The sequence below is a fragment of the Carlito syrichta genome, unplaced genomic scaffold, assembly GCF_000164805.1.
Source record: "Carlito syrichta isolate Samal-C Ts95f unplaced genomic scaffold, Tarsius_syrichta-2.0.1 Scaffold308100, whole genome shotgun sequence".
Lineage (NCBI taxonomy): Eukaryota > Metazoa > Chordata > Mammalia > Primates > Tarsiidae > Carlito > Carlito syrichta.
In genome coordinates this window covers 136,354-160,072 of record NW_007252196.1, presented here as the reverse complement: position 1 = coordinate 160,072, position 23,719 = coordinate 136,354, and the positions used below count along the sequence as shown (strand labels likewise).

General features: G+C 42.8%; 1 protein-coding gene across 1 annotated transcript in view; it reads right to left on the bottom strand.

Moving 5' to 3' along the window:
• Positions 1 to 23,719, bottom strand: part of LOC103267301 (sodium/potassium/calcium exchanger 2-like) — a 107,392-nt gene that overhangs the window by 24,769 nt on the left and 58,904 nt on the right. The window contains exons 7-8 of the mRNA XM_021715976.1: positions 20,026 to 20,144; positions 930 to 1,070 (exon numbers count right to left, since the gene is read on the bottom strand). Coding sequence (XP_021571651.1) covers positions 930 to 1,070; positions 20,026 to 20,144 — 260 coding nt within the window. The remainder of the gene's footprint in view (positions 1 to 929; positions 1,071 to 20,025; positions 20,145 to 23,719) is intronic.

The window sequence follows — 23,719 nt, the reverse complement described above, 5'->3', positions numbered from 1 at the left end:
CTCTTGGAGTCCGTGACCTCTTATGTGAGACATCTGATATCCTGAGGTCACCATGCTGTGAGGAGTCACAAATCACATGAAGAGGCCACATTTAGGCACTCCAGTAGATAAGCCCGGCTTAGTCCAGCCTTTCACGTGCCAGACACATCAACAAAAAGCTCCAGGTGGTTCTGGTTCCCAGGTGTGAGACACCCCCAACCATGCAAGTCTTCCTACCTGAGGCCCCTGACATTGTGGAGCAGAGACAAGCCATGCTTGACGTCCCTATTCAAAATCCTAATCCACGGGATCCGTGAAGAGAATAAAATAGTGGTTGTTTTGCACCACTGACTTCTGAGTGGTTTGTTACGCAGATTTGATAACCTGAACAATCACTACGATTCTGTATCTTTTTGTAGAAATTCCAGGCATGTGTAAGAATATATAGGCATCTATGCCACCTTCCCTTAACAATTTTTTTTTTTTGAGTTGGAGTCTCAACTCCAACCCTGTCGCCCAGGCTGGAGTGCAGTGGCATGCTCATGGCCACAGCAGCTTCGACCTGCTGGGCTTAGGCGATCCTTCCACCTCAGCCTTCCAAGTAGCTGGAACTACAGATGTGCATTATCGTGGCTGGCTGATTTTTTTGATTTATTATAGAGACAAGGTCTCACCAAGTTGTCCAGGCTGGTCTTGAAGCCCCGGGCTCAGGCGATCTTCTCGCCTCAGCCTCCCAAAATGCTGGGATTATAGACTTAAGTCACTGTGCCTGGCCAATTTTTAAAAATTTTGATTTTTGGGGGATTAATTAGAACTGCACATATTTATGGGGTACACGTCAAACTTTGATACAAGCATACTTCTCTTTTCCTTTTAACACAAATTGAGGCTGACAATGAACAGTCATCATGCTTTTTATAAGGAAACTATTTTAAACATGCTTCACTTACAGGCTTGCGAACGTCAGGTAAGGTGATCCAGAGAGGAAACACTATGGGGAAAACAATCAGAAACGTGACTTGCTTGCGGGGGTTGGAAGGCCAGGACAGACTGAGGGGCTGGTCCTCCTCTGGCTCTGCTGTCTCTGTGGTCTGTAGTAGGAAGAGAGAGATAAAACAAACAAAAAAAGAGGATAATGCACACCAACACAACAGCAGGAGCACAGAGGAAGGGAGGGAGGCTGTAATTTCATCAGGAATTTTCCAGAGTAGTCCCCGTGGCTTCACATGTGCATTTTTCAGGTCTGTAAGGGAGCCCCACTGGCCACTGCCGGAGTCCCAGGAACAAACAATACACTGTCCCTCCATGAGAATTTAAGAATTTTCTTCTCTCTCCTTGAATACTCTTCAGCTTCTCACGTTCATCAACTCATTATACAACTGAAGTGAGCCACAGCTATGTTCATGAACTTTTGATGAGAAATTGTTATCTGCAGAGCAAAAGACCCAATGGCCACCACATCTCCCTTTTCCCTTCTCCTTGAGGACAAAGCCACAAGGTTTAGAATCTTTGGGAAAGAGAACACTGTCAAAAATTAAAATTTCTTTCTCTTCTCTTTTCTTTCCTTCCTTCTCTCTCCCTCTCTCTCTTCCATTCTCCCTCCCCTCTCTTCCTCCTTTCTTTCTTTCTTTCATTTCCTTAGAGCACAGATTTTCAACAGGCAAATAAAAGTAACCACAGAAACGATTCAGTAACAGTACTGAGAGAGATTAACTCCCACCCACTGGCCTTGGAGTAGTTAAACTTATTGGTTTTTGTGTGGCTGTGAGTTTTTTTTTCTTTTATTGACACATAATATTTTACATATTCATGGGGGTATATGTGAATACTTTTGACATGCATAGAATGTGTACTGATCAGTCAGAGCACGTGGGATATCCATCACCTTGAGTGTTTGTCATTTCTAGGTGTTGATAACATTTCAAGTTCTCTCTTCCAGCTATGCTGAAATATTCAATATACTGTTGCTAGCGATAGTCACCCTAGTCTCCTGTTGAGTATTAGAACTTATTTCTCCTACCTAACTGTAAGTTTGTACCCATTCACCAACCTCTCTCCATTTTCCCCTCCCACCCTCACACCCTTCTCAGGTGGCGAGTTTTTAACCTGCTTAGCCACTGTTGATTTCTAAGGCCTTTGACTTGCAGTCAAACACGACTTTTGCAAACATGTGCCTCCGTCCTCAGAGAGACAGAAGGCAGGAGCTGAGCGAGACACCGAACCCGCACAGGGCCTCAGAGCTAGGGTAGAAACTTCAGAGTTCTGACTTGGCAGCAAGCGGCCCGTGTTTTATTCACCAGTCCCTGAAGTCAGCAGCTTCTGAAGTCCCAGAGCTAGAAGAGACGGAAGGCAGATCTGGGCCTGGCGGGATGACCATTAGCCTGTCAGATGGGCCCTTGCGCTTCCGAAACAGCACTGGAGACGTCATCAATCACTCCCTTCCCCGCTTGTTTAAAAATGAAAGTGCAGCGGTGAACCATGCAGCAGATGTAAAAATATCAACAGGAGCTTTTCCGCTGATGCTTCCTTTGGAGATCACATAAATAACTTCAGAAAGCTCCTGCCCCTGTGGTGCTTTTCCAGTGTCGTGTACTTTTCAAGCAGTAGCACTGACCCCCTCCGTGCTTTTGTCCCCAAGGAGGTAGTGAGTGGGGCAGTTTGGGCCAGTTGGCCTCCGGGGTGAAGGATTCAAGCAGAGGTCAGGCCTGGGTGTGAGCCCAATGCTCAGCAGTGCCGTGTTAGGCTTATTTATTTGGCAGACCTGAGGTACTGCCAAAGAATGGGTAGCGGGTTATCACTCAACATGTCACCTCTTCCTGGGAGTTAACACAAAAAATAATAACAGTACAAAAGGGAATGTTAAGCCATGTTGAAAAAGGATGGTAATAACGGGTTCTTCCGCTTTGGGGGTATGTCCTTGGCAGTGGGTAAAAGAGTTTGTAAACAGCAACTGTAAAGGAATTAAGGGGATTAGTAATAAGGCAGAATTAGGAAGTTGGCGCAGTTTATTGTGGTTGCCCAGATCCTCACTAAACACACATCTCGTACACCCTACCCTTTTGCTGTGCAATTCACATGCCATTCTATTAATATTCCCTGCTTTCTCTGCTCTATCTTGAGGGCTCCAATCCCTGATGAAGGCTTGGGTGTGCTGGCTCTGGTCCCTCTTCCAAGCCACCTCTGTCTGCTCCCAGGAGATTGGCAGATATAGAGAACATAGTTTCCTGTTGGCCTCACCAGCCTCTCAAGGAGTCAGCTGGCTACATAAATAATCTCTGTGTCATGGGACCAATGAGGATTAAGGAGACAGGTGTAGTTTCCTGTTTGTTCCTCCCAGATTCAGTCTTTCTTGCTTAACCCAAATGAATGACTTTCCCCTCTCTCTACCTGGTGGATGCTCCAGAAATGAGCATGAGAAAGCTGAGCTATTGCATCATTCATTCCCAATAAGAACCCCATCTCATACGAGATAGGGATTTTTGAGTTCCCCCCCGCCCGGAGTCCTGCTGTGTTGCCCTGGCTGGTCTCCAACTCCTGGCTTCAAGCAATCCTCCTGCCTCAGCCTCCCACAGCACAGGGATTACAGGTGTGAGCCACCGTGCCCTGCTGAGATCGATGGTATTATTTCAGCCAAGGGCTGACTTTCTTGAAAACACATCAGGCTGATCTGATGAATTCACCAAGGCTCCTTCGCCTTCCAGGGTTGACCCCTCCCCTCAGCTCGGTCCCTCACTGCCATCTACAAACTAGCAACTTCTCTCTAGACTCCAGGCCAACCTTTTTTCGAGAAAGAACAAAAGCAACTCTTTATGACTCATATCATTTTAATGACACCAACAGATGGTGACATTTCATCAATAACCCTTCCGCTTATAACTTACAGGATTAGCTCCTTTCTCCATCTGCCAAAGTCACCAGGCAGGCAGTGCCACTAGCAAATAGCAGATAATAATTGTCTGTTTAGATGCATAAGCTCTAAACATACTACTGTCCAATGCAAACAGTTAGCTATATTGTACAGCTTCCAAAAGTTGTATTGGGGGTGGTTGTTGCTAGGGCAGAAATGGACCGAAGAGACTGTATCTGAGGTCCGTGCCAAGAGGGCTCTCCGTGGGAACTTCACAGCCCCCTGGGGTCAAGTCCTGCCACAGGCAAGTCCAGGAGTCTGGAATCCTGGGGTGGATTTGAGATGTGCCCCAGGAGCAAGCTGTCAGCATACTTTAGGTGAAATTCTTTTTGTCTTCTTGCCAAGTGAAATCTCACTCTGGCTCAATGGGCAACAGCTTGCAAGCTGGTTAGAGAAGCAGAAAAGAAAAATACCATTCCCAGGTTGGCGCCCATTCTGCCTTTGCCCAAGTTGGGGGATACCTTGGGGGAGAGGCCGCTGAGGTTAGAGCAGTGATTCGCCAACATTTTCAGGAGTTGTGGCAAGTTGACTTTGACCCTGGGACAACCTTCTAAAATTTCTGCAGGGTGTCCATAGAAAGCAAAACACAGCAAAATGGCCCAGAAAGAATTTAAATGACTTTTGATATCAGTGTTTAAAATAGTTTGATATCTGCTGAGTTCTCTATAGACACCCGAGAATTGTGCAAAACCAGGAACAGCAGTTTCTGCTTTAGGGCCTTGTAATCTTTGATATGAAACATCTGAGACGACAGCACATGCCGAGACGTGCCCACGTGGTGGGTGTGAGTTGGCTGTCAGGCCTTCAAGGTGTTGGTGTAGCATGCTGGGACAAGCAGGTGGTATAGAGACTCAGGAATCCTGAGTTCCAGATTCTGCTCAGGCTGTGGTTCCTTGGGCAGTCTCCACTTTGATCTGCAAAGCATTTCCTGAGCACAAAGGTGCAAAGCGGCGTGCTAAATTCTAAGACTCTTGCTTTCGAGGATTCTTGGATTTAAACGGGGAGACAGAACAGATGATCCCAAAGAATGTATTATTTATCCAGTTAACAGGATGCTGGCAGGTTATATTGCAAGAGACTTCTAGTTGATCTCCCATATCTACTCTGTCTGTTATGAACTCAATTGTGACCCTCCTGCCCTGGCATTCCCCATACATTCGTACGTTGAAGCGAAGTACCTCAGTATAGTACCTCAGAATATGACTTTATTTGGAGGTAGGGTCTTTAAAGAGGCAATTAAGTTGAAATGAAGCCATGAGTGTGGGTCCTACTCCAGTCTGACTGATGTTCTTATAAGAAGAGATTAGGATGACCAGAGAGACACCAGGGGTGCATGCGCGCAGGGAAAGGACACAAACGAAGGAGGGTGCAACAAGAAGGTGGTCATCTGCCAGCCAAGGAAAGAGACCTCCGAGGAAACCAACCCCGCCATCCCCTTCAGCTTGGACTTCTAGCCTCTAGAACGGTGAGAAAATAAACTTCAATAAAAATAATACAAAGAGACACAATATAGCATAACAACTATTTACATAGCATTTACATTGTATTAGGTATTGGAAGTAATCTAGAGATGATTTAAAGTATACAGGAGGATGTGTGTAGTTCTACGAAAATCTTACATCATTTTATATCCAGGATTTGAGCATCTGTGGATTTTGGTATTCCTGGTAGATGCGGAAAAATGACTGTACTACCCTTCTGTTTTAGTAAACAGAAAGTTCACTTTTACCTAGGCCTGGAATAAAGACTCTATTTTTCAGCCTTCCCCTTGGCCCACGTGATTAAGTTCTGGCCAATGAGATATATCGGAAGTATCTTCCACAACTTCCTGGATCTATCTTTAAAGGAGTGCGGGATGTGTTCGTCCTTCTTCTTCTTTCCTACTGGCTGGAATGGGGGACATTTTGGCCAGAGCATGAATGACTATCTTGGATGAGGTGGAGGAAAAATACACAAGGTTCTGAATTCCTGACACCCACCAAGAGCCATTCTTGCTCTGGACTGCCATGCTGACCTGAGAGAGATATACATTTCTTATTCAAGTCACTGATATTTGACGGTTTTGGTTGCTCACAGTGGAACCCTATAAGTGGTTCACTTTATGAAGACTCGAAGGAGAAAGAGTTGTCACATCTCAGCGCCAAGAAAAGTCATGCTGCTTCTGAGAAATTTGACAAAATCTTAGAAATACTCTGAATCAGGTACTTGATACTATTCTTTCTTTGCTGAGTCCTGGGGAGTTCAGAGCAAAATGTATAACTCCCACCCAGTACCCTATACCAGGGGGAGTGAGGGCCAGTTGAAGGCCCAAACTTCACCTGAATGCATCCTACTTGTGTACTCAATCCCTACTTGCACCCCCCAGCTCTATAATAAAATAAAATTTAATTTAAAAAAGCTGATAAGAAACATCTGAACATTGCATTCTTTCCTTTTTCTCAGAGTCATATAACATTCACAATAGCATTGAAGGGGAAATAAAGGAAAGATTTGGGGGGTATGAGGATAGAAGGGGCTGTTCCGATGCTCTCTTCTCTTCTCTGTCTTTCTGAGTGACTCCAAGGTGCTAGGTGCAAACTTAAAAATGAAATTCAGGTGCCAAGACATCAATGAACATCAGGACCTCAAATATAGGTTAGGAAGAAAGACTTATTCTTTAGCATTTCTGACTAAGAAAAGAACGCAGAGATTGAGCTCAGGTCTGATATGGGAGGAGGTAGCAACCAAGTGCACTCTGGCCAAAATGAAGGTTTGAGATTTTATGTGCATTTCATTGCTGATGTCACCCCTGATTCCCATAACCGTGGATAATCCTGCACTGGCTACTTCTAAAATGGATATCTAGGGGACATTGTGGAAGACAGATTAAGCCCTTTACAATAATAAACTTTCCTGAGGCTAATTTTAGCAAGAACTGAAATAAGAGATGGGCTATTTTCAGACTCCAGCATTCAGTGTTCAGACTCCAGCATTCAGTGTTCAAAGGCCAATAGAGCCCTACAGGAAGAATATGTACAACAAAACAGCATCATCTTTAATCAAGGCGCTATCTGCTTCTCCTCCTACCTCCTTCCCCTTTTTTATGTCTGAAGCACTGCGAATACTCTCTTTGACAAAGGTGACAGGTTTTATTTTTCCAACAGGTTTCCTTGGCAACTCGTAAAAAGGTGTGTGTGCCTATACAATGAATACGTGGGAGGTTCCCAGGGAGAGAAGAAATCTTGAAAGTGTCTACCATCAGCCAGGCTCGGTGGCTCAGCCTGTAATCCCGCGCTTTGGGAGGTTGAAGTGAGTGGATTGCCTGAGCCCGCGGGTTCGAGACCCGCCGGGGCAACTTGGTGAGACCGCATCTCTACAATAAATTAAAAAAAATTAGCTGGGCATGGTAGCGCGCGCCTGTAGTTCTGGCTACTCGGAAGGCTGAGGCGGAAGGATCGTCGGAGTCCAGCGGTGGCTGGGAGTGGCTACTGCACTCCAGTCTGGGCGACAGAGTGAGACTCCAACTCAAAAAAAAAAAAAGAAATCTAACACTTGAAACAATGTGTAAGATTCATAGGATCTGTACCATGCTAGTGTTAGTACAAGTTAAAGATTGGACCAAAAAAGTAAGCATGACCATTCAGAAAATGATCAATCAAACCCTAAATGAAAGAACCCTGGACTAGAAAACAATAGCCTTTGTCTTAGTCCTGGCTCTACTACTTATTCATGTCATTGTGGAGAGACTTCACTCACCTGAATCTCTACTTTCTTAAGTTAAAATTATATTCTTTAGGACCTCTTTTAGCCCTATCATATTATGTATCTCTGAGTATACATTATTTATTCAAATAAAGGAAGTTACAGGTGGCAGTGATAATGCTCAGACAGATGTGGAAATATTATAAGAAGGTTACTGACTTTCTATTCCCAGTGGAAGAGAAAAAAAATAGGTTGGACTACAAACAAACAAATATCTGTAAAACAAACAAACAAATATCTGTAAAACATCTGATATATGTCAGACACTTTGCTAAGTGTGTTATATATATAATTCTAATACCAACTATATCAGTAGGTATTATTTTCCTTTACTTTACAGATAAGAAAGCTGAGGCTAAGAGAGCTTTGCTGTTGTTCATCTTTCTTTAATTGTTCACCTTTTTTGAAAGAGTAGCCTATACTGCCTATGTTAGCTTTCTCCATTTACCACTGCCCTCCAGTCTGGGTGAGAGAGTGAGACTCCAACTCAAAAAAAAAAAAAAAAAAAAAAAAGAAAGTGTCTACTATCATGCAGGGATGGTTGGAGAAGGAATCAACAGACAAAGACCCAGTTTTCATATGGTTTTCTATTAAATAGGAAGTCAAACACAATGCTGTCTTAAATATGAATTCTGTTCCAGAATGTTCTTTTACCACATTGCTGTTATGAAATTGACTGAGATAACCATAAAGAGCAGTTAGAACAGTGGTTGGAACATAGTAGGCACCAAAGCACTAAAAAAATTGTTGGTTGCTATTAGTTTTTTAAAATAAATATTTAGGAAAATAATTTCTTCAAAGGCATCTAGGAGAAAAAAGTTTGACTAGGCAAATTATAGTGACATTTCTAGCAATAAAATTCTATAATTCAATTATTTGATATGAAAGTGGAATCAGCAATAATTTTCTTCCTGCATTTGACCCTCATCTAATATTATTAAGCATTCATTGACTGTAGTGATATCAACAATCCAATTTCCTTTTTCTCTTAGGTAATATGAATAAATAGCGAGATCTTTGCAAATAAGGTGAAAGGGAATCTTTCACAGCCCTAGGGAGAAAATACTATTTTATTCCAATAGGCAGGCTTGAAGTAGACGTTCTATCAGAAACAAAGCATCTAAGCAGGTGGCAAGACTCATAATATTGTGACACCTTGATTCTGTGTTTTGCGTAGAGCTAAAAACAATAGTAGAGTTGGAACTCTCAAAGGTAAAATTACCAAATATGCACAGTCATACTTTCAGACAGTGAAAAGCTCTAAAATCAACAACTCTTTGCCAAGTAAAACGTGTCTACCAAGAAATGCTCCATAGGGCGCTCTCCATTATGTAAATTTAAGTTACGTTATGTTTTAGTACAAAGGAAATGCTTCAAAGTTCCTACCCATACACACTGGTTGGCTTAGGGATGGTGAGGTATGCACTTTCATCTCCACTTTTTCCTAAACATATTGGCCACTTAGTGGGGTCAACATACTAATGGCCTTTATGTCAACTGACTAGAATAGAATATTATGTGAAATTGGGATATGGAAAAGACTGACCTCCAAAAATATTCATTACTGGGTTGTGGATCAATTAGGTCTCACAGACCCTAAGGCTTGAACTCAAAATCTCTAAGTGACACATGGGAAATAAACTTTTGGAATCCTGGAACTATGTATGGTTCAGAACTTGCCAAATAGGGCATACTGAGAGTCACTCCAGAGTTCTGGGATGGTTTTCCTAAGAGCTCTAAGGCTATGGATAAAGTGCCATTGGCTTTTTCTCTTTGAAAGGTGGGTGGTTCACACCTGTAATCCCTGAACTTTGGGAAGCCAAGGTGAGAGAATTGCTTGAGCCCATGGGTTCGAGACCAGCCTGGACAACTTGGCGAAATATCACTTCTACAATAAATAATAATAATAATAAAATAACAATAATAATAATAAAATAGCTTGGTGTGGTGGTGTGCATCTATAGTTCCAGCTACTTGGAAGGTTGAGGTGGAAGGATTGCCTGAACCCAGCAAGTTGAGACTGCGGTGGCCCTGAGTATGCCTCTGTACTCTAGACTGAGCGACAGAGTGAGACTTGGAAAAGAAAAAAAAAGAAAAGAAAAGGAAAGGAAAGGAAATGAAAACAGAACTGGAAGAAGAAAAACTGTTAGACCAGATGAGGGAAAACCTGAGAGCTGTATTTGGAAAAGTTCAGTTATTCAACTCTAAGATTCAAGTCCTTACTGACTGCTATAGGCTGAAAGTTTGGGTCACCCCGAAATGCATATATTGGTGCCCTACTTTCTTCAGCGTGGCTGTATTTGGAGATGAGGCCTTTAAGACAGTAATTAAGGTTAAATGAAGTCATAAGAATGGGGTCCTGGATTAGTGTCCTCATAAGAAGAGACATCAGAGAGTTTGTGCTCTCTCTCTGTCACGGTCTGTCTCTCTCTACACCTCCTCTCCCCCTGCACTGTGCACCTGCACCAAGAACAGGCCATGTGAGGACATAATGAGAAGCCAGTCATCTGCAAGCCAGGAAGAAAACCCTTACCAGAGACTGAATCTGTTGGAACCTTGATTTTGGACTTCTAACCCCCAGATCTGTACGAAATGAACTTCTGTTGTTCAAACCACCCAGTCTATAGTATTTTATTATGGCAGTCCCCATAGACTAAAACAGCACCCATACGGATATTTATCTTTTTTTAAAGATCTCACTTTTGAAGAGTTCTTTTTGGCTTTGAAATAAACCACTGTGTATATGTAGTGTAATTTATTTTTAAACTGCCCTTTTTTCACTCATTCTTTTGAAGCTTTAGAACAATTTCTTTGTTTTCATTCTTTGTTTCTCAATGTTTTTGCATTTGTATTTTTTATCACCATTCCTCATTCTTTGCACTCTGTTCTTTTTTTTTTGAGTTGGAGTCTCACTCTCTCGCCTAGACTGTAGTGCAGTGGCCACTCCCAGCCACCGCAGCCTCGACGTGCTGGGATTTGGCGATCCTTCTGCCTCAGCCTTCCAAGTAGCTGGAACTACAGGTGCGCGCTACCACACCTGGCTAACTTTTTTGATTCATTGTAGAGATGAGGTCTCACCAAGTTGCCCAGGCGGGTCTCGAACCCGCGGGCTCAGGCAATCCACTCACCTCAGCCTCCCAAGGCGCGGGATTACAGGCTGAGCCACCGAGCCCAGCTGTACTCTGTTCTTATTCTCTATATTTCTATCGCTTATCTCTTTATCCATGAGATAAGTAAAAAGAGGTAGGATAAAAAGCATCTTTTTTTGGAAGGGAGAGCCATCTGAAACATTTATCTTGCTTTCTGTGTGGACTTTCTGATCCAGCAGAAGCTACAGTGAAGTAGAAAACAGATTTTATGCTCAGCCTCATTAGTCATCAAAGAAATGCAAATTAAACCACACTAAGATACCACTTCACTCCAGTCAGGACGGCCATCATCAATAACTCAAAAAACAACAGATGCTGGAGAGGATGTGGCGAAAAGGGAACACTTCTACACTGTTGGTGGGAGTGTAAACTAGTACAACCTCTGTGGAAAACAGTGTGGCGATTCCTAAAAGATCTAAAAATTGACCTCCCATATGACTTCACAATCCCCCTACTGGGAATATACCCAGAGTAACTCAAATCATGCTATGAAAAAGATACCTGCACACACGTTTATTGCAGCATTATTTACAATAGCAAAAACATGGAACCAACCATTATGCCCATTGAAAGAGGACTGGATAAAAAGATGTGGTACATATAACACAATGGCATATTACACAGCCATAAAGAAGGAAAATTTATGAACTTTGCAGCAACGTGGGTGACTTAGAGAATATAATACTGAGTGATCTATCACAGAAACAAAGAACCGAGTATCACTTGCTTTCACTCATGAGCAGACCTTGAACAACTATCACGATACTATAAGAAAAGGGTTGGCAGCAGTGGGAAACTGCCATGGGAGGGGAGGGCACACCTCATCAACAAGGGCACCTGCATAATGAACATTTGTGTACGTAACCCTGAATTGTACTCCACATCTTTAATATAAAAATTTTTAAAAAAGAAAACAGATTTAAAAGAAGTGATACATGTTTGTCTGTCTGACGACAGAAGATAATTCACTCCCCTTATAATACCATCGTGGGTTTGTTTTACATATAGATGGAAAATAAATCAAGAATTTAGCACACTAAACACAAAATGAGGAAGTTTCCCTCAGCAATGGCAACCTGAAAACAATTTAATCTTCTTGTACAAGACCGAACTGAAATCAGGGTTTCAAAATATTTTGCTTGTGAGTAATGAAGCTGTCTGAACTAAGTCTTCCAAGACGCCAAGAAACCATTTTGGAATAATGTAGAATGGCATATGAAGAGTCTGGTGAAATGCAATTGCTTTTCCTCGCTTTGCATTTTGCCCAAATGATTCGGAGGTGCAACCTATGGATAAGATGGATGTCTTTCTGTATTGCTACCGTAAATTGGTTTTTGTACAGTTTCCATGGGCTTTGTGAGTCTTGCTGATATAATTCATAAAAGACTAGCCAACATAAAAGCTAACTGGAGAGTTACAAAAAAAATTCAAAAAAGCATTTTCACTTTCTAATTATAGATTGAACTAGAATTAATCATAGGAACAGCAATATTAATGTTAGTATTTTTTTCCAGGGTGGTAATGGAGTTTTTTTTCCCTTTGTATTAATGATCAATCTTTAATGTATGTGAATGATTAATAGACAATCTTCAAACTCCTTCAGAAAGCACAATGACAAATGACATTTTTAATAGCAAGATTCCAGTGAATACATGATTCTTTGTCAATATTCAAATTTAGGCAGAAACTCCAGAGTCTGAGCTGTATCTATTTTCATCTTTTAATGTGTCAAAAGGACTTTGCATGTAGTTTAAGCAGTTGGTAAATTCTGTTCAGTTCATCAGATACAGGAATTGGACCTCAATTTTTCCTAAACATATATGTAGGTATATGCCATTATCAAGGCATATAAGCAGTTTGTTACAGATTGTTGTGGTTCAAAGGACACACAACAGAAAAAAATATCTCTTCCAGGAAATAGAACCCATGTGCTAAAGCCAGGCCAGTAAAACACCTTCATTTTTGCTTGTTTTCTAATTTGTCTTGGGTTTTCTCTGACACTAATAGATTTCTTTTCTAAGGCAGTCATAGTTCTAACATGGTTTGGGCCTTGAAAAATCCAGTCTAATGTGGATCTTTTGATATTCCTTTTCTTTTGCTATTCAGCCTTGACCTCCCTTCCCTGGCAGGGTTCTGTGTCCCGGTAGTGTTAGACAGAGATGCACATTCTATCTTCCACCAATGCTTCTCTTTCTTGGGTGCCAGGATCCTTTTTTAAAACTTCACTGATGTCCCAAGAGATTGGATAATGTCATTAACAGGGGAAATGCAGTCCTCGGCTGTTTTTAAAGTTTCACAGTGGTGGACCTGGCTGTTATACTGTAATCATTTAGAAAAGCTACTTTCTCTTTGAATAATAGGAGAGTTTGAGGTTCCTAAACTCTGTTGGTAAACCTCACCACTACAAAGAACATAAATGTTTGCTAACTAAGGATAGCATTTTAGGAAGAAAGACATTATATGGATCCCAGGTACCATCTGCTTGGATAATCTTGGAAATTGTATTGGTGCTAACATTCTTTGACCAACATTTATTACAAAGCCTTTCAAAGGAGCTCTGAAGCCATAGCTATAACTTTGAGCCACAACAATCTGTAACAAACTGCTGACTTTGATAATGACATATTTTTTTAAATCACCCTCAGAGATCTAAATGCAATCTATCTATCTATCTATCTATCTATCTATCTATCTATCTATCTATCTATCTGTATTTAATTCTTTATTTTAAAGATGTGGGGTACAATTTAGGGTTAGGCATACAAATATTCATTATGCAGGTACCCTTGTTGATGAGGTGTACCCCCGTTCCCCTGACAGTTTCCCACTACTGCCAATCCCACCCCTGCCCCGCACCCCAGCAGTTTCCTTTTCTTATAGTATTACAATAATTGTTCAACATCCGCTTATGAGTAAGAACATGTGCTACTCGGCTCTTTGTTTCTGTGATAAGTCACTCAGTATTATAGACTCGAAGTTCATCCAAGTTGCTGCAAAGTTCATAATGCAATATATTTTTGAGCATTTAATTCTTTTTTTCTAAAGATAAATTTAAAAATCACAGTCACTTCCATCATCTTTCCCCTACTTATTCTACTTAGTTACATAAAACTCAAGCATTTTTATCAACACCATGAGGCTTTATGAAAGTAGATCTTAACAACTCCACTGAGATTAAGTAAGGACAAGGCTGGGGAGAAATAAGTCAGGGCTGAATTCCCAAAAGGAGAAAGAAAGGGCTTAATATGGCAAGATGATATTTGAATTGTTAAGTGAGGGGAAAAACACTTACATTTTACATATTATCTGTCTCCATTCATCTATCTATCTATCTATCTATCCATCCATCCCTCTAATCATCTATCATTTACTCTATCATCTATCAATCTAATCATCTGTTTATCTATCATCTATCAATCCTAGGTATGTGATTTTCTTATATAAATCTGCCCACTGGTGTAACTCTTGCCCAGGTAACTGTTAACCACAGCAAGGACAAATCTGATTTCCCTGAGGACAGAAAGAAAGCTGCAACACATAAAAATCCATCTCCTGACACAGAAAACAGAGGACACCATTTTTAAAAGTTAGATTTCTAGATTTTAGAATCCAAGAAATCTGCAAAACACTTCCCCTCGTACCCTCACTGCGAGCATGCATTTAAAGGGTTTTGATGTGTCACGGCAGCGAGGCGCATGCCGTAGCAGGCAGGCAGCTTCCCAGCGTCTGTGGGCTGAGTGCCTTCACCTATCTGTTGTCTGGATTAGCAATAACTCGGGTGAAAATGCTGGGTTCTGGGTAAGAGAGCATATTCCTTGGAACTGCCTTTCAAACTTGGCTACATTTTCAATATCAAAAATGTAGAAGGTTGGTAAATTCTCAGCGGCAGCCCAGATCGTTTTTTTCTGAGTTGGAATCCACGGCATTGTGTCAGCAGTCCCTGGGAGAAGACGATTAGCACGAAGCTGTTTAAAAAGTCACATTATTTCTTGGTTCCATAGAATATACAAATGAAGCAAAAACTTCATTACTTGGCGAGAAGAGAATAGTTTAAAAATGCTCTTCGTTGCCAGGGTGAAGTCTGTACCAGAGAAATCTCTCAGAGAAGAGGTGTCAGTGTGAAATGAGTTCCCTTGTAAATAGGGTTTTTAAAACAGCAGGTTAATTACACGAGGCAGACGAGCCCTCGGGAGACACCAGCAATGAATGCTGGTGCATGGGGTTCACCATTTCCACGAGTAAAGTCGGGATGCACACCTCCTTCTTCGTGGGGCTTGATAAAACACAACTTGGAAGGAAGGAAGACTAACGCGATCAGAAAGCATCGAATCATGTCGGCGAAGCAGTGCTGTGCCTGGCGTGAGTATTCTGGCTTCACACCTTTCTTCTGAGTCGGGAGGACCTGCCCTCATTCTCCTTATCACCCAGCCTCTCCAGATTGGAAATCTCGGCATCACCGGCAGCTTCCTGTTCTTATTTACTTTCTGGGACGGGTTTATGACCAAATCTTCCCAATTCTGGCTCAGATATAGCTCTCAAGTCCAGTCATTGCTATTCACACCACAGCCAACACTTGATCTAAGGCTTTATCCCCTGGGCTACTTAAGAGCCATTTAAAATAATTTTCCTAAGTGCTGCTAATAATAGCGAACACCTATGCAGCGCTTATGAAGTGCCAAGAACTTCATAAGAGCATTTACCCTCACAACCATGCTATGAGATACACACAATTATTATCCCTGTTTCCCAGAGAAGGAGAAGGGAGAACAGAGAGGTTAAGTAACCTGCCCAAGGTCACACAGTCAACCTGCCCAAGGTCATACAGTGGAAATGAGATTTGACTCAGGTGGCCTATTTCCAGAGTCTCTGCTCTAATGACTAAAGCATACTGCTTCCGTATTCACTTACTCTATTGTTACTTTTTGTTGTTGTTGCACTTTTTTGAAGATAGTACAATTGTCTGATTAAAGATTCAAAAGCTACAGAAGAGTGTATTAAAAAGCCTCCTTTCTGCCCCAGTTTCCCATTACCCTGGCCCCTGTTCTGGAAGTAACCAGCATGACTAGTTTCTTTTACAGCACTCCAAGCAAATGCCTCTATGTTATTTCCCCTCTTCTTTTTCGGCACACAAATATAGTATGCTGGGTACCATTTGGCATGTTGCCTTTTTCACTAAACAACACGTATTGAAGGTCATTCCATATCAGTACATCAGGAATGCCTCATTCTTTCTTCCCCACTTCTTTCTGTTTTTTAAGACAGATGGTCGACACTCAGGATGGGCAAACTTTTTCTGTAAAGGGCCAGATAGTAAATATTTTAGGCTTTGAGGTCCATATGGTCTCTGTCACATATGCTGCTGTTGCTTCCTTTTAAAAGAAAAAAATCCTTAAAAATGTAAAACCCATGCTCGTCTCACAGGTTGTACAGAGACAGGCTGCAGGCCAGCTTTGGCCTGAGGCACCGCATCGCGTCCATCCCTGAACCCACGGGTCCTCACCTCACCTCATCCTTCTCTCCTCTGATCCCTCTCAGAGTAGAAAGAGTCATCTTTCTCTAAAATGAGACCGATGCTGCCACTGCTCCCTTTGAATCTTTCACGGCTCCCCACTCCCAAGAGGGTGAAGTCTAGTCTGCTTGGCAGTGCATACAATGTTCTTCAAGGCCCATGTGCTTCTCCTCATCTCCGAGTCTACTCTGCTCTGGTCTTTGCCTCTGTCAGCTCTTTCCTTCAACTCCTGCAATGACCTCTCTGCCCCACGATAGCCGTAGACCTCCCTTCCCCCAAATCCAGTCTCCAAACCGCAGTTCCAAAGAACTTTCACAAGTGGGAATCCCATCTGGGGACCTCTCATGGCTGTTGCTGCCCTAGAAGAAAGTCAATGCCCCTATCATGGTGTCTACAAGAACTGCCAGCTCTGCTCAGCCCTCCCCTCCGACTTCACTGCTATGGTCCTCTCTCCTTCCACTCCCTCCTCTCCAGCTACACTGTTTTTTTTGGTCCCTAAGACAAGCCAAGTTCATTTCTGCCTTTGTGGGGCTGTTCCCTTGACTGACTCCTTTTTGAGGTACCATCTCAGTTCCGACGCCACTTCCTTACGAGGCCCTCTCCGTCTCCCACCCTACAGGGGCTTCCCACTCGCCCTCCATCCCATCACCCTGCTTGTTTCTTTATGGCCTTTGTGGCCATCTAAAAAATCACATCGGGTTGTCTTTACAGTCTCTCCTCTGCCAGAACACATGGGCCTCCCTCGTGCCCGGCACATGGTCTGACACACATTAGATGAACAATCAACATTTTTGATTTGATAGACAACCGAAGAATTTCAAGCCAACGTGCTTTTGCTGGTGGACCTCTCTGTACTCTTCATCTTATGTGTTTGTCTCCGGTTCTATTGGTCTTCTCACTAATCACTGAACATGAATTTCCTTCTTAAGGTTTTACACTTTTGTACATGTTATCATTTTGGTTATTTCTTCCTTCTCTGAGGGATAAACTCCTACTCACCCATCAGCACCCAGATCAAATGTTACCTCTTCTATGGAGTTTTCACCTCTTCCAGCAAATGTCAATTTCCTTCCATTGGCAGACTCCCAGAGTATTCAAAACAGAATACTCAGTGGTGAAGCCATTCCCTGAAATCACCTGGTTTGTAGGTAATTGACCTCAGGACTGTCTAAATATAAGGCCTGTACTATTTTTCACCACTGCCTCTGGACCACAGTTGCTAAAAAAAAAAAAAAAAAAAAAAATGGTGACAGACCACCACAGGTGCTTGTGAGGTTTCAGGGCCTCATCCTGATCAAGCAAGTCACTCAGAATTTCCAAAACTTGGAGCCCCAAACTTGCATTTTAATCAGGCATTGTAAGACTTGCATGTAACCAGGTCAGTGATTCTCAAATTTCCATTTACTTCTCTGGGGGATCGTGTTAAAATTCAGATCCTGACTTGTCAGGTCCGCAGGGGAGCCCAGACACTCTGACAAACTCCTCAGTGATGTTGATGCCTCTGGTCCCAGGGCCACACTTTGTACAGACCTCCATAATCACAGTGGGCCATAATTATTTACCTACCACAAATGTTTATTGACTGATTTAGTTATACCCAGAATACCTCCCAAATATCTCATATATATAAACTCTTTTCATCTGACCTATAATGAGCTCCCTCCGGGAAGGGACACCTTGAATGGCATTTAAACGGTAAGTATGAGCACAAGAGAGTGACTATCTTGCACCTAGCCCTGTGCTAAGTGTATTATGCACATTGTCTCATCGAACTCTCATAATTACCACAAGGAGGCAGCTACTATTATTATCAGCACTTTACAGATGGGAAAACTGAAGCCCAGTGAGGCTAGGTAACTTGTCTCTGGTGGATCTGGAATCCGTCACCAGGCTGTCCTGCAGCTGGCCGTGGTAGGGTGGTCCTTTGAAGGTGGCTCTTTCAAGCCTGTGTGTGCTTGAGCTTGGCACGTATCGGGGAATGGGGGTGGTGTCCTGTCTCCCTTTGCTGAGAGGTGGGGGCACAGCTCTGTTCAGAGAGGGGTCAGCTGGGACTCTCTCCCTCCCCTGCAGCAAGGTTCTTCCTTGTGGGGCACAGCTGTCCCTCTGCCAGCCAGATGGAGAGGCACAGCAATGAGGCTGCCCTCTGCACACCTGTGACCATGCCATCCCCAAGGGCAGCCAGATGTCCCTGGGGCCTGCCTCCTGTTGCCACATGCTGCTTATCCATGTGACATAAGCCGCTCTGCCAGCTCCCTCTCGAGCTAATGCAAAGGGACCACAGGGCTCTGGGCCGGAGGGTAAGGAGCCTGGAAGGCACAGAAGTCAAGGGCAGAAGGAGCCGCAGGCGCTTCTCTCTCCTTTCAACAGAGAAACCTCACGTAGGAAAGGAAGATGTAATTCCTATCAGGGAATCAGGGCAACAGGCAACAATTCACATTTCCCCCGCAAGAAGTACATACTCCCTCTATTGCAGAATATTTCCTGGTTAAAGGAGGAGAGAGGACTGGTCACACTGGCAGTAGTCTGGTTTCTTTCTGTGGGCGCTGTGTCACTTTACAGCTCACGGGGAAATTTCTGTTTCAAGGGTGGGCTTCAAACTGTGGGGTGGTGCTTCTCAAAGTGTGGTCCTGGGACCAGAGGCATCAACATCACTGGGGAGTTTGTCAGAGTGTCTGGGCTTCCCTGCGGACCTGACAAGTCAGGATCTGAATTTTAACATGATCCCCCAGAGAAGCACATGGAAATTTGAGAATCACTGACCTGGTTACATGCAAGTCTTACAATGCCTGATTAAAATGCAAGTTTGGGGCTCCGAGTTTTAGAAATTCTGAGTGACTTGCTTGATCAGGATGAGGCCCTGAAACCTAACAAGCACCTGTGGTGGTCTGTCACCATTTTTTTTTTTTTTTTTTTTTTTTTAGCAACTGTAGTCCAGAGGCAGTGGTGAAAAATAGTACAGGCCTTATATTTAGACAGTCCTGAGGTCAATTACCTACAAACCAGGTGATTTCAGGGAATGGCTTCACCTCACTGAGTCCCAGTTTCCTCATCTATAAAATGGAGATACTGATGTCTATACCTTCAGTGGTGAGGTTTAATAAGAGCCTTGCATCTGTGGCACACAGTAGGTGCTTGATAAATGTTAGCTTTTATAACCACTAGGTTCAACAGTTCAATTGGTTGTGCATTGAATAGTGGGTTGGGCCAGAGAGTGTTAATTTCAATGACAGGAACAAGGAAAGCAAAAGGGGATTAATTTCTGAGAAGGCAAAAGGTATCATGGCTGTGGTTTCTCTGTTATTTAATCCTGACCTTTAAGACACAGAGAAAGGATTAACGCAGCACCTATCAAAATTCATCATACATTAAAAAAATCCCACCTAGGAGGCTAATGAGCAATGTCAACTCCTGGAGCTCCTTCCCAGAGATCTTATTTCATTAGGTCTGGGATATGGTCCAGGATCTGCATTTTCATCCCCAGGAGATTTTGATGCAGTAATCCTTTAACCTCACCCTGAGAAAGAGTGGCTTAGAGAATATGCATGTTCCTTCACTAAATACCTTGACGCAAGCAAGGCCCTGGGGTGGCACTGAGAAATGTACACAAGGATGCATAAGAACCTACCCGGTGTCTGCCCAGTAGGGAGCCAGGACCTCCAAGGAGGATTTGAGGTCTATACTGCTATATTAGGACACCAATAAGAGCAACAGTCCAAAGGAACCATGAGAAAATTCCATACCTGGGCTTCGACTACTTCAATGTTATGGGAGAGATTTCCGTTTTGTACGGGTTCTGAAGCGTCGCTGGGTGTCGTCAGTTCAACATCTGTGCTGGTGCTGTTTGGGAGTTCGATTTTTTCTGTGACATAATTTAAATACACACACAAAGAAAACAAATGGAGTCAATGGGGGTGAAGAGTCATATTGAAAATAACATTCTAAAATGTTGGGCCAAAGGAGAGGAAAGTGGTGTCTAAAGGGTGATAAGGCCCAGGACTGGCATTGAGCTGACTGGCAAAGAAATTTTCCCTTCTTCCTCACACCTTTCAGCCTCATGCCCTCTCACCTCTCTCATAGCTCTCTGGCCTCCCACTGTGGCATGATGTCTCATCTTGAGTGTACCATCAGCTGCCGGGACATGCCTTTTCTGGTCTAGGCAAATTTATCAACTAGTCATTCAAGACTGTGAACACAGCCATTTTTTAACATTTTTGAGTTGGAGGTTCACCTTGGTGCTCTGGATAGAGTGCAGTGGCATGATCACAGCTCACCACAGCCTCTGCCTCCTGGGCTCAGGTGATCCTTCCATCTCAGCCTCCCGAGTAGTTGAAACTACAGGCACGTGCCTCCATGCCCAGCTACTTTTTTGATTTTGTGTAGAGACAAGGTCTCGCTATGTTGTGCAGGCTGGTCTCAACCTCCTGGGCTCAAGCAATCCTCTTGCCTCGGCCTCCCTAAGTGCTGGGATTACAGGCATGAGCCACCATCCCTGGCTCTGAACACAGACATTTTAAAACCAACACCATACCCAACGTACACACTAATGTCAATACCCAGGACCATAGCCCTCAGCTATTTTCTTCTAGTAGGATCTCTTTTTTCCTTCTGCACTCTGGAAAGGATATTGACCAGGGCATCAGGTCCTAGACTTTACTCTGCCACAATCTGGGCTTAGGCAAGCACCCTGTCCTCTGGGACTTGGGAACCTTGTCTGTGAAATGATGGGGTTCAACAGGTTGACCTCCAAGAGCCACTGTTTTTAGCTCTAATTTGCTCAGGCTCTGTGAGGGGAAACTTCCAGTGCTTAGGTGGCCATAGCTGGGGCAGGCTTGGAAACCTGGCGTTTCTCAAAATGCCTGGAGAATATAGTTAGCATCCTCCAAACTTAATACCCTTCTGCAGGCAAGGCAAGGAGAAGCCGAACAGGTAATAGAGGCCAAAGTCTGTGTCAGTCCTGCATAAGAGAGAACATTTGGCCAGAGTGAAGCCAGAGGTCACCAGAGGTCAAGTACAGAGTCGAGTTTTTCTCTGACTGTTGAGAAGTGACTTCAGGGTCACAGTTAAGCACTGGTACTCTGACACTGGGAATCAGACAGATCTGGGTTCATACTTTGGCTCTACGACTTATACTGTGTGGACCTTAGCCAGTGACTCAACTTCTCTGAAATTCAGTTTCTTCAGGTGTAAAATTGGTGTGATGATCACAATACGACTACTATTAGGATTACTGCTGTGGCTGCTACTATAATTGCTAACAACAACAATAATAGGGTTAGAGGGTACGTCTGTAAAGATTAAATAAGGAAATGAACACCAGGTACTTAGCACAGTACCTGGAACAGAGCAAGCAGGCAAGAAACATAAACTATTTGGTTCCTCATCACACTGTCTGCCTTCAATGAGAAGACTTTTTTTCATAACTAAGAGGAGCACTTCAAGGTGATCAGTGCTCGGGTACCACTGACTTTAGTGTGAGGGATGTAAAAAGGTTCCCACTGCAACCACCAACTCTGACTGTGCTAGGTCATGTCTGGTCTCAGAAGAGAATGAAGCTGTGTAGTGTACCGTCAGGGCTGCTGGTGTATCGGAATGTTCATCGGCATCAGATCTGGGAAGTATCAGGCTGCCCATGAGGTCTGAGAATATATTTTCTTTCTAGCGACTTCAGAAGGACCAGACATTTCTATCACTGGTGCTTAAGAAAATAATTTGAGAGTTACGTAAAATTTGTTGGGCTTGAAGCAGCCAAATTTTGGAAATCACAGGGAAATGTTTATGTTTATTTATGTATTTCGTTGTGGAATACAGACACATAAATAGACTTAAATATGGAAAACCATAGAAACTCGAATTTACTTTATCTTTCCAAGTTTTTCGTAGTGACAGTGATATGTATGTGATGTTCTGCTTCACGTGGCTATGCCAGTTTATCTTGGTATGTTTGATGCAGTTGTTTAAATAAAAAATGCTAAGTACCTTGAGGAATATTAAAGCTCTGTTTGCTCCCAAACACTTCAGTCTGTTGGCTGAAGTGATTCAATCTTAGGATCAGCGTGCAGTGGGCAAACTTAGCTCTAGCTAGCAGCAAAAGAAACCGCGTAGCAAAAGGGAATTAAGATGTCCAAGAACAGACATGAACAGCTGAGAAGAAACTACCCGCCAGGTAGAAAAGCTAACTTGAGTATGCATATCTTCACTTGTAAATTGCTTTCCACATGGCAGACCGAGGTCTCATCACCAAAGAAAACATAAAAATAAATCTTGAACTTTGAAAAGCACAGATTTTAGACACATGGATGAAAGCATGGATTTGACACATTATTTTGTAGTTACAAAGTCATTCAGAGACCCAATCAACATCGGAAGGATCCTTGGAGGTACGTGTGCTACCTCTTTATAAAAGGTTAAATTCAAGTCTAAGGTCAGCCAGTCATTAGGAGGAGGGCTGGCATTGAACCCAGGAATCTAAGTCTTTAATGAGCTACTTCATTCAACAGAAGAGAAATCAACAAGTGGAGCAGGAAAAACAGCTTGTGTAATGAACCTAAATACAACAAACAAAATTTAACCTATGCAATAGGCCTTCACGATGTGGCCTTACATTTTTAGAATATAAAAGCAAAATATGCTCTAAAAAACTTTAAGTTCATAGAAGCACAAAGAAGCAGAGCAAAAGAATAATATATATATATATTCCTAATCCCAACTTTAAGAAGTCACTAATGTTAACATTTTAGCTGCCTTCCAGTTTTTCTTTTTGTACCCAATTGAATCTTGACTGTCTTTTGGCCAAAAATTTTCCCTGAGCTAGAAGTCAGGATAACAGGAGAGGCAGAAATTCTTCTACGGAGTGTCATGTATTTTGAGTGCAACACTGCGGAATTTTGTCTGCAGATAATTTTAGTTACTTGGGTAATAGCTTCGTTTATAGCATAGATCCAGATCAGGTTAAATTTAGTTTGAATTTAGAATCAGAGAGCTATATTATAGTTACAGACAGGAGAGAAGGAACATCATGTTCCCAGTTAAAATAAGATGCCTGAATGTCACAATCTGGTCACACCGGAGATCTGCAAAAGTCAGCCCAAAGAGACCTGGGCTGATGTTGCTGGATTCTGAAGAAGGGCGAAGCGGCATCATCTCAGAGAGACTCTGTCACTCAGTTTGAGAGTGACCAAGTGGTAATTTAGTGGGTGTGCCATAAACAATGCTATAGGTATACAATCTGGTTACCAGGCAAGAATTACAGGAGGATTCCCACCTTGGTTAAACACTAAAAGATGAGCGTGTGTGTATCTGTGTGTGTGTCTTTTGCATGTGGAATTCCTGAAATAAAGTGGTTTTCTGCCCCTGAATGGAGATGCCTGGTTAGGAGTGGGTTTCGCTTCAGGCTCCTTAGAGAATGATTTTTTTTTTTTTTTTTGAGTTGGAGTC